The 10625-nt window shown below is 38.3% G+C and overlaps 1 gene segment (V, D, J or C); it reads left to right on the top strand.

Moving 5' to 3' along the window:
• Positions 1-5589: 5589 nt before the first annotated feature.
• Positions 5590-6063, top strand: LOC118575306. The segment is given in 2 exon segments: positions 5590-5635; positions 5738-6063. Coding segments are annotated over 2 exon segments (372 nt in total).
• The last annotated feature ends 4562 nt before the right edge of the window (positions 6064-10625 follow it).

The following is a 10625-nucleotide window of genomic DNA, read 5'->3' as shown; positions in this document are numbered from 1 at the left end:
AGTAGGGGGAAAGGAGTCCTAAGAACAGGTAAAAGAATAAGAGATACTCCCAACTCAAAATGTTAGGTGTCTCTCAAAAAATGCTAGCTACCCAACAATAAACATATATGCAGAGGACTTAAATCAGACCCATAAAATATTCCATGATTGTCTCTTTAGTCACTGTGAGACCCTATCATTCTGCTAAAAGAGAAGAAGACTTTGTTGTGAGCAAGGCCATGTGACTTGTGGCAACAGGAAAGCAATTTAGGTTTTAGGAACTAAGAATAGTGAACTCTAAATCAGTTTTGTTTTGAGTTCTTAAGGAAAAGATTTGTAATACACTAGATGATTGTGCCCTCTAGTTAGAGGTTTTCCTTTGGATAAATGGTTCCAGGATGGAGTTAGGACTCTGTCCTCTTGGCACTTGCTCCTCAGGGTCCTTTTGCAAGGCAAGGTGTGTGCGCCATCTGTCCAAAGGAAAACCTTCTACACTTAGATGGGTCTATCAATCATTTTCGAATTGGCAATACTGAACCTTATCAACATCTTTCCTTTGACAAAGACACTCAAAACAAAACTGATTTAGATCACATATGCTGAGGTTACACCGAATATACTCTGGCTAGAACTATCTTTCCATGTTCCTGGTGCCCCAATCACTGTGCACGTGCCTAGTTCTTCACGAACGAAAGAATTGTCTTTCTTTTGCGTGCTGGTCTCCACGTCTACACATGTTAAAGACTATGGAAAATTTATGATCTTTCTCTGTGGGTCTCCACAGTGACTTAAAGGAGACAATCATGGAATATTTTCTTATGTTAGTGTGTTACTTAGAGACTACCTCTCCCCCACAGCACTAATATGGATATACATTTGGTGTGGTAGCTAGCATTTTTTATTGTGAACACAAAAAGCTGTTGAACATTCTTTTTCTTTTCGGATGCCGCGAGAGGACGTAGTCTTCAAGTCTCTAAAACAGATGCAAAATTTGTACCACCATTAGGTTTATTATCTTTATTCAGGACTTCCTGCCCGCTTTTCCAGTGAACCTGTAGTTCTCTTAGACATCATATGCAGCCATCTATATCTGAGCAAGGTTGAGAATGCACCAAGACCCACTGTGAGTAATTCTCATTAACTTTTAAACCACATTACTATCCTGGGTTGCCTCATTCAGCCTTGATATGAGGGTTTGTGCCCAGCCGCACTGTATCTTTTTATACTGTGGTATCTCTGGGTGGCTTCAGAAGGGAAAACAAGGAAGAGTTGGTCTGGGGGAGAGGAGAAGTGAGGGAGGAGCTGGGAAGCCTGGAAGGAGGAGAAACTACTACTGGAAGGAGGTGTAATGTGTGAGAGAAGAATAAAAACAATAATTAGGAATGGACACTATTTCTCATGGAGTAGTGTAAAATGTACATGCCCAGAGAATCAGTTCCCAACCAATGTGAAGTCCCACATCCTTGGGGGATTGGAGTCATGGGAGGACAGTTGACATCATGACCCTGAAGTTCTTACACCAGCTCATTGTCTATACTTAACTCTTATACATGAAGTATTAGTGTTTCGTTTGATATCATTAATATAATAATATGATACCTACAGATGTAACTCAAGTACCCCACACATGCACAGAAAGACATCCAACATATATGAAAATTCAGTTTTCATTTCTTTCTTTAATTTATTCTTTAAAATGTTCATAAAGGAATAAGTTATTTATTTATCTTATTTTAAGTTTATCATGGTTTATGCATGTAGATCTTAATCTGCTCTATTTAGAGTTTCAAATATAATTGAATAGAGATTTGTAAAGTATGACCTTATGACTTTTAAAAATTCCATTGGTGTTTGTTGTAATGACTCCTTTTTTATTTTAGTAATTTATAACTTATGTTTTTTTTTCCATTACTTTCCTTAACCTTAGTCTGCTTGTCTTTGCAAAGAACCAGTTATTGTTTTCGATGATTCTTTGAACTGTCATTTCAGTTTTTCCCATTTTCTTAATGCCAGAACAATTTTCATTATCTTTTTCCATTGGTTTGGGGTCTTGTTTCTCCTTGGTCTTTCAAGGCTTTAAGGAGGAAAATAACTAGTTATTAAATTGAGATCTCCCACATTTTTATCTAGGAACTTAGCAATATTGTATGTTGGGTTTTCATTTTATTCCATTTTTATAATTTATAAATGTCTTTCTTGGTTTGTTTCTTGACATAGCTGTCGTTTCAACAGTGCATTGTTTAGTCCCCATGAAATTATGAACTTTCTAAGCTTTTTACAGTTGTTGATACATAGCTTTATTCCCTTGTATTCAGATAAATTGTTGTATGCTGTTTGAATTTTTCTATATTTGTTAAAACTTGCAGCATGTCCAACAATGTTATTATCTTACTTAAGCTACCTCCATGTGATAGTACATCAAGACCTAAGCAGCCTGGTTTAAAAATGACTTTTAGTGTGTTACATTTGCAGGTAACAGTTCTTCAATGAGGCCATCAGGGCAGGAACCTGTAGATGGGAACTGATACAGAGCCATGGAGGGGTTCTGTTCACTGTCTTGGTTTTATGACCTATGTGCCTACTTTTTATGCCTTCCAGGACTCTCAACCCAGAAGTAGCACAGCTTGATGGAATGATCATGCTCACACCAATCATCCATCAAGAAAATGCCACCACAGCTAGTCTGGTTCAACTATTTTTTTTTCTTGATGATTACTCTTCCAAGATGCCTCTAGTTAACTTCAAGTTGACATTAAAACTAACCAGCACATTGACCAACTTTGAAGAAAATACCATGTACTGCTGAAAATTATATATTCTTCAGAGTTTTGGTGGAACGCTTGCTAGACATTTGTAAGTTATGTGGCATCTCCTACAGTCGGAGCACTGGTATTATTCTGTGCTTTTAGAATGAGCAGGATGTCTTTTTATGAAATTTGGTGCACATTTTGCCCCATATATATTTAAAATTGACCCGTCCTGCAGGCCAGATTATTAGGTCGGACCCGAGGAGGCACCACCTGAAAGACTAATGGGGGCAAGAGAGGAAGGAGACCAGGCACATAAAGAAAGACAGAGTCAGTCTGAGTCGCGTCAAGGTCTAATTTATTGCAAAGTAAAGCAAGCTTATATACTGGTGGATATGAGGGGAAGGGAGGGAGACGAAAAAATTGTTAGAAAAGGGTTCCGGACGAGGTCTCTTTGGTCCAGTGCTCAAGCAACAGATCAACCAATTAGGAAAGGGTTGGGGAGAGGTCTCTTTGGTCCGATGCTTTGAACAACTGATCAATCAAACATACTCCAGGAAGTTTAATCTAAAAGTACACTTTGTGGTTTTTCCGGGAGTGATTGTTTTTGCAATTCAATGGGTGCATTTATGCCAGATCATCCAAGCAAGAAAAGTCAAGGCACAGCTACCCAACTTTTGGTTCCCAACATAAAATTAAATAGTATTCTTTTTTTGGATCCTTCCAGTAGTGTGTATGAAGAAGTCTTTATCTCTTTTAACTAGTTTTGGATTGGCATCAATTCTCTCCCATATTAGAATAGTTAGTTAGTTTGTTTCTTAGTTCCATTTGCTTGGAGTGCCTTTTTTTCAACCTTTAACCTAAAGTGAATGTGGCATGATGACAAATTCTGTTTTTCAGAGTCAGCAACAACAATGTTCCAGTGTTTTAATCCAATCTATTATCTGAATCATTTTATTGTAATATCAATACCACCAGTGTTAAGAGTTATTGGAAGGAGTAAACAATTCCTGTTTTGTTGTTTGTGGTGTTTATTCTCTTCAGCCTAACAATTCTATTATTTTCTGAGGAGCTAGGTTAGTGATCATAAGTTTCTCCAACCATTTGTTTATTGTGGAAAGATTTTTCTTTATTTTTTCTTTAATTTTGACATGCAGTCAACATATATATATATATATATATATATATATATATATAATTATTTTTATTTATAATTTTATAATTATATTTATATAATATATTTAACATACACACACACACACACACACACACACATATATATATATATATATATATATATATATATATATATATATTTATCTGCCTTGATAATTGTGCTCTTTAAAACTTGGAGAAAATTTTTCCAGGCCTGCCAGACTTAAGTTTCTGTCCAATATTCAGATATTATTATGATGGACCTGTCTTTCAAGTCAGTTGACCTCTCTTGTAGCTTTCCACTACTTTTCCTTAATTTGTGTCTTTAATATTGTAGCTATAATACATCATGGAGCATTCCTTTTCTGTTCTTATTTGGTGTTGTATTTGTAGTGCCCTTTTACCTAGATGGGCATCTCTTTCTGTAGTTTTGGGAAATATTCTCTATGCTTTTGCTATCAAATTCTTTCCCTTGTCAAATGCCCATTATTCAATGACTTGACAACATTTCTTCATGGTGTCCCAAAGAATCCCATATCCTTCTTGTTTACATTTTAAAATATTCTAATTCATCTTTACTAAGTGACTCAATAGCTTGACTTTACATGCTAAACTTAAATCTCAGAGTATTTTAACATGATTCATTCTATTTTGCCCCTCCACTGGTTTTATTATTAATATTTCATTTTCATAATCATTTCAGTTTCCTTTTATTTAGCAACTCTTTATCTTAATAAACTTTTTATAACTTGTATTTATTTCTTCTTTCATTGAACTCCTTTTGATATTGTTGTTGATGATAATGTTCTTGTCTTGGTGTATATCCATACCCTCTTTGAGTCTTTTGAACATAATTTTAACCATTCTTTGGAATTCTTTTTCTGGAAAATGACCCATGTTACTATCATTGGAGTTTATGACTATGGCATTACTGTCTTTGGAATGGGAAGGGCTTGTGGTCTTGGTCATTTATACTACTTTTCTTTAAGGTTTTTAAGCATGGAATCAACCTCTTTGATAATGGGTGTGTTTACACTGTTTATACCTTCAGAGCTTAATTTGATAATGATGTGAACTCAGAAATTGTGTTTGTTCTGGGTTATCCAGCTTTTCAGAGAATACATTTTCATACTAATTTCTGTTGATGTACTGAATTTAAGTTGTACTTATAGCTTCTGATTTGAGACTTACAATTTGAAATTTCTGGGTTGCTTGCCGGGAGGTGGTGGTACACAACTTTAATCCTAGCATTTGGAAGTCAGAGCCAAGTGGATCTCTGTGAGTTTGATGCTAGCCTGGTTCTACAGAGCAAGATCCAGGTCAGGCAACAAAACTACACAGATAAACCCTGTCTCCAAAAAAACAAACAAACAAACAAAAAGAAATTTCTGATCAACAAACACATGTAAAAAAGCATGTAAAAAAAAATTTCTTGACCAGCTGAGCTATGTCCCCAGGACAATAAGTGACACTTTGACACTATAAATGTCACTTTGGTCCTTATTTCATTGAGACATCTCCACTATTTATTGTCTCCCCCAAGGTGCCCATTCCTGAGCTCATGTTATAGCAGGAAGACATGCCAATAATGTTCCCCTCTGCTCATGAAAACCAGCCCTGACACTACAGTTCTGACAGAGGTACACAGATCTGGACTCACAGTTCCTCCTCCCATTCTGTGATCATCACTGAACACAGAACATTCAGCATGGAGTTGAGACAGAGCTGGGTTTTTCTTGTTATTCTTTTAAAAGGTGATTTATAGATATGGAGAGATAATCTGAGTGTGAGAGGACATGAGTCTAAGGGACAGTGGACATTTGCGGCAGTTTACTGACAGGATTCTCTGTTTGCAGGTGTCCAGTGTGAGGTGCAGCAGGTGGAGTTTGGGGGAGGCTTAGTGCAGCCTGGAAAGTCCCTGAAACTCTCCTGTGCAGCCTCTGGATTCACATTCAGTGATGCCTGGACGAACAGGGTCTGCCAGGCTCCAGGGAAGGAACTGGACTGGGTTGCTCAAATTGAACCAAAAAGTTATAATTATGCAACACACTGTGTGAAAGGCAAATTCATCATCTCAAGAGATGATTCCCAAAGCAGCCTCTACCTGCAAATGAACAGCTTAAGAGCCAAAGACACCTCCATTTATTACTGTATTGCAGACACAGTGAGAGACCTTCAGTGAGAACCCTTATACAAACTTCCCTGCAGCAGTGCTCTGGAACAGCATGGGGCTCCAAGCTCACATGGAGAGGAGGGGCAGTGCAGGACCAGGAGCAGGGACAGTTGATTGTTGATTTATGTGGTCACAGCTGTCCTCCATCTTCTCACTTCTCAGAATGTCCTCTACAGTTATGGTTTGTGAAAACAGTTCTGCTTTGCTGCAATTTGAAATATATGCACCATACTGTCTAACATGAACTATGTGTGGAAAATCACCTCTGATTGCAGAAATGACTCTGCTGAATTCACCAGGGTGAAATTCTTAGAAGGTCCACAGCATTCATGATTTTTCTCCCTCAAGACATTCATGGCAAGGCCTCAGTGTTGTTCTGGTTAGGACAGTGTTTCACATTAGGGGAGCCATAAGGGAGGTGAGGCCACATATCTCAAAATTTCTCAAGTCTTATTTCCCTGATAACTGTGCACACCAGGCACAGATCTGACCTGTTTGTGTTGGTGTTGATTCAGTTACTCCATCTGTAACTTTCATCATCCTATCTTTCACTACATTTAGTTCGTAGCTCCTGGCCTTTGTTCTAAACACAGACATAAGCCACTGATTGTAAACTCAGCTGAGGCCCACGGTGTAACTCTGTGGGAGGAAGGGTGACTGGGGAAGGTTGTTTCTGATATATATACATACATATGAATTAAAGAAACATGACTGTTCCCAGTTATTGTGGAGGAGAAAGTTTATTATATGCATGTTGGAGAGCATAGCCAGAGTCCAATTTACACTGATCAATGTCAGGAGAGAGGATGGAAATGAGGGCAGAGAGAGGGCAACAGGATGCAACAGCCAGGAGGTCCAAAGGAGAGAAGAGAAGGACCAGGTAACAAAATAGTTGGACTACATAGGGAAGGGCAGCTGGGGCAGGGAGGCCCAACTCCTTGTCTGGAGACATTTAGGGTAGAGTAGGGTAAGCCTGCAAGGATGGCCTTGTAACATCTAGGGACTGAGGGATGCAGGGAGAACCTGGCAGCTGGTGTCTTCTTTGGTATGTTAAATAGGTTCTTCTGCCATTTTCCCCAGGTTGAAATCTAACACTCCAGCTTTTTTGTTGATACTTAATAAATTTTAGAGATGACATGTAATCTTATCTATGACTAACTATTTCATGCTATCACTGGAATGTCATTGCTGAGTGGGGGCCAAGGAAGCTGGAATGCTGGTCCAGTCTGGAAATCACAGATTGTTTCACTTGCTGGCCAGGCTCTAGAGCACCTTCTGGGCCAGAGGTTTGCACACGACATTTGGAGCACTTTGTAAGGCTGGACCAATTGGGCCACTTTGAAGCTTTCTAGGATACAGATTTGGAGGAAACACCTAGAGATGGCCAGTTGCTGGAGCAGTCATCAACTAATTTGAAATCTAGTGGGGCCAATTGCTAAGGGACCAGCCCTCAGCAGGTCAGGTACTGAAGAGGTGTGGAGCCAGCACAACTGCACACACACAGAGAAGACTTTTCTGAGAGCCAAAACCTGATTCTTCATTTTGTCTTTGTCTTTCTGCCATTCCTACTCTGTTCTCTCTCTGTTCTGATCTTTTACCCTGCTGTTTTCCTCTACTTCTTACTCATGGTTGTCCTACTACAAGATACCTGATGTTTTCCTTCTATTACTATTATTTTTGCTTATCTGGGATATCTGCCACATGCTCTGTGCTGATGTTCTGTGGGTCTCAGCTACAGATGCCTGATTGCTGCCCCTTGTGCTGACACTGGTGTCTGCTGCTGTTGGTGCCTTCTGGAGCTTCTGAAGCTGAGTAGACTGTCAAGCTCCTACATCTGGATGCTGCCCTGTGCACCCCAGTTCCTGTAGATACTTGGGGGGAAATACTCTATTCTAAATTTCTATTTTACCTAAGTCTTATTTTACCCTAATATAGCTAAGCCTACAAAATATCCTTATACCTAAAACTTATTCTACCCTAATATGCCTAAGCCTGCTTTTCCATTACTTACTTGTACTATCACTTTAAACCTAATTTTAGTAGAGATTTGAGAGAACACAGAAGAAGAGAAACTTAGACAGAAAGAGATACACACTGCAGCCTCACTTGGGCATCTTTTAGTCACTTTACTTTCATTCCTGACAATAAAATACTTTCACATTTTTTTTTCAATTCTTTACTGGTAGGCCTTTTTGTACCCACAATACTCCCTCTTTTGCAGGTACCTGGTCCCTGTTAGAGTGCTATTTTTGGAGGGAGGGCCTACCCCCCCACCTTTTAACCCAGGATATTCATGAAGAATGAGGGACAAGAGATTTAGATAGAAATATAGAGGGGAGAGATAAAGACAGAAACACAGGATAAACTCGGGAGGGCCTGGATCCTTATCAACCAGTACAGTACTTTATTCAAAAGGGCTTTTTTATAATGATTCCAACAAGTGTGGAAAAAGACCCACCCTTGTAAGACAGAACCAAGTGTAGACATTTCTAATCACCTGGTGTCCAAGCCCGTGGTCCAATCATCCTCTTATGCAGTCCTGCTGCATAAAGCAAGCTCAGATTTCACTAGGAAACCTTGGTGTGCACCCACAGAGGGCAAAAATGGGCATAAGAAATTCATCATCACCTTTCATCACTAATCTGTGCTATCAAGAAAGGCACATCAGCTAGTAGTAACCAGGCTATCTTTGTGATTGTCCCTTGAACTCAATGAGCTCAACTATTGAAAATGTGCTTTTCTAAACTTTAAATTGTCCCACAAGATTTTCTACATCAAAGCCATTAACAAAAACATATTGACCCAACTTTACTAACCATCAACATCTCTAAATTTTTTCTAAGGGTGGTGGCTGAATACTTATTCTTGGAAGAAGTCAATCACAATTATTGTAGGTACCAGTGGCACTGCCTCATGAGGAGTTAGAAATCCCCTTAGAGTTTTTATACCACTCAGAGATTGTGAGAGACTTAGTGTCCACAAGAGCAATAAGCAGAACTATGATTAGTAACTGCAAGAGTTCCTCAGAGATTCCAGTCTTTAGAACTCTATCTCTCCACGATAAACTAATCTGATTATGCTAATTGCTGAGCCAGTTTCCATGAGTTCCAAAGCTCCTTGCTATTCCTCTCACATGGCCCCTGACAGTACTTAGATGAGGGAGAAAAGGTAAAGTTAAGGAGTTTAGGGGAAATTTTTTCCTGGGAGAACATTTGAAACTTTTAGGTCCATGGTCCTGGTTTGAGGGAGGGGAGTTCCAAGACTAGGGGAGAGAAGGAAGAGAATCTACCCTCAGGAATAATGAAAATAGGAAGGTGTAAAAAAGGTTGTTGATTGACAATATTTATCTGGAGTTCATTTGACCTGCTAGAGATGGATCCAAGTTAATCAACTCAAGGTTACAGTATTTTTTTTTTTAAGTTCATAAAAAGAGAAAAAAGTTTTAAATATGTCAGCATTACCACTTTTTGTAATATGTATTGAACTCCACATTGTACAAAAGGCAATAGACTCACACTTTTGAGTCATAGTAAAAGCTTGACAATATAAAAATAATTCTATGTTAAAAGCATGAACACTCTTCATTCCATCCAGAGACTGGGTTTCTATAGATTGAACAGATGTTTTTAACACAATGAGAAGCAACTAAAGGAAATTTAAAATCTTGAACTTGTGACTATGATAATATTATCTGTGCTTTACCAAAGCTAGATTAGTAACTTATCAGAATGTCATTGACTATAAAATTCTGAACTTTTCAACTCTCAGTATAACAAATAGCATAACAAGGGAAAGAAATATAAACCATTATTCATTTGTCTATACTTTAAGTCACTTTCTTAGAGCAGTAAAATTGCATAATCTCCCCTTTCAGAGTCCCACAGAGTATTTAAGCTTTAACATCCTCATGCCTTTTATAATTTGTATTTATACATCTTAGAACACGTTTTTAGCTTACAAAAACTTTAAACTATTTTTTTAATTATTTACCATGAGCCACAGTTGGTTGATAATTGAGACTAGTCAGGGTAAAGCAAGTTCCTTTAAACAAAGGAATAGTAAAAACTTACTTTGAATCCTGTCTTCTGAGTTTATCTCTTTTGAACGGCTAGTAGCAAGGTAAACTGTCTTTCTCAGCTGGAGGCCTAGAAGCTCTGGATAAGTGAGGTCTTAGGACTGATATTTACACATGGTGAGAACTGATAAGGCAGAAGATCTGAGAAGGGAACTGAAGCCTCCAGGGAGGATCTGACTATTTCTTGCTGCTAAAGCTACATAATACCATCAGAGATCTGAGGGTAAACTATAGCTGGAAGTATAATCCAAATAGGTTATGATTAATTTAAATGACAGAGACATCTGCATTTACCAACATAGGTTATCCTAGGCTCCCGCAGTCTCTATAGCTTTGATGGAAACTGTAGTCGGTATTCAGCTATCATACATGAGATCATCTAATATTTAGGTGTCATACAGAGAAGCCTAGCCCTTTGGAGGTCAGGTCCATGTATCAGATTTTTCCTGTAGAGGAACTTGGAAAAACTAATCTTACTTATACCAGTCAAAGTAGG

Source organism: Onychomys torridus, unplaced genomic scaffold (genome assembly GCF_903995425.1).
Source record: "Onychomys torridus unplaced genomic scaffold, mOncTor1.1, whole genome shotgun sequence".
NCBI classification, from domain to species: Eukaryota; Metazoa; Chordata; class Mammalia; order Rodentia; family Cricetidae; genus Onychomys; species Onychomys torridus.
This window is presented reverse-complemented; position numbering and strand designations above follow the sequence as displayed.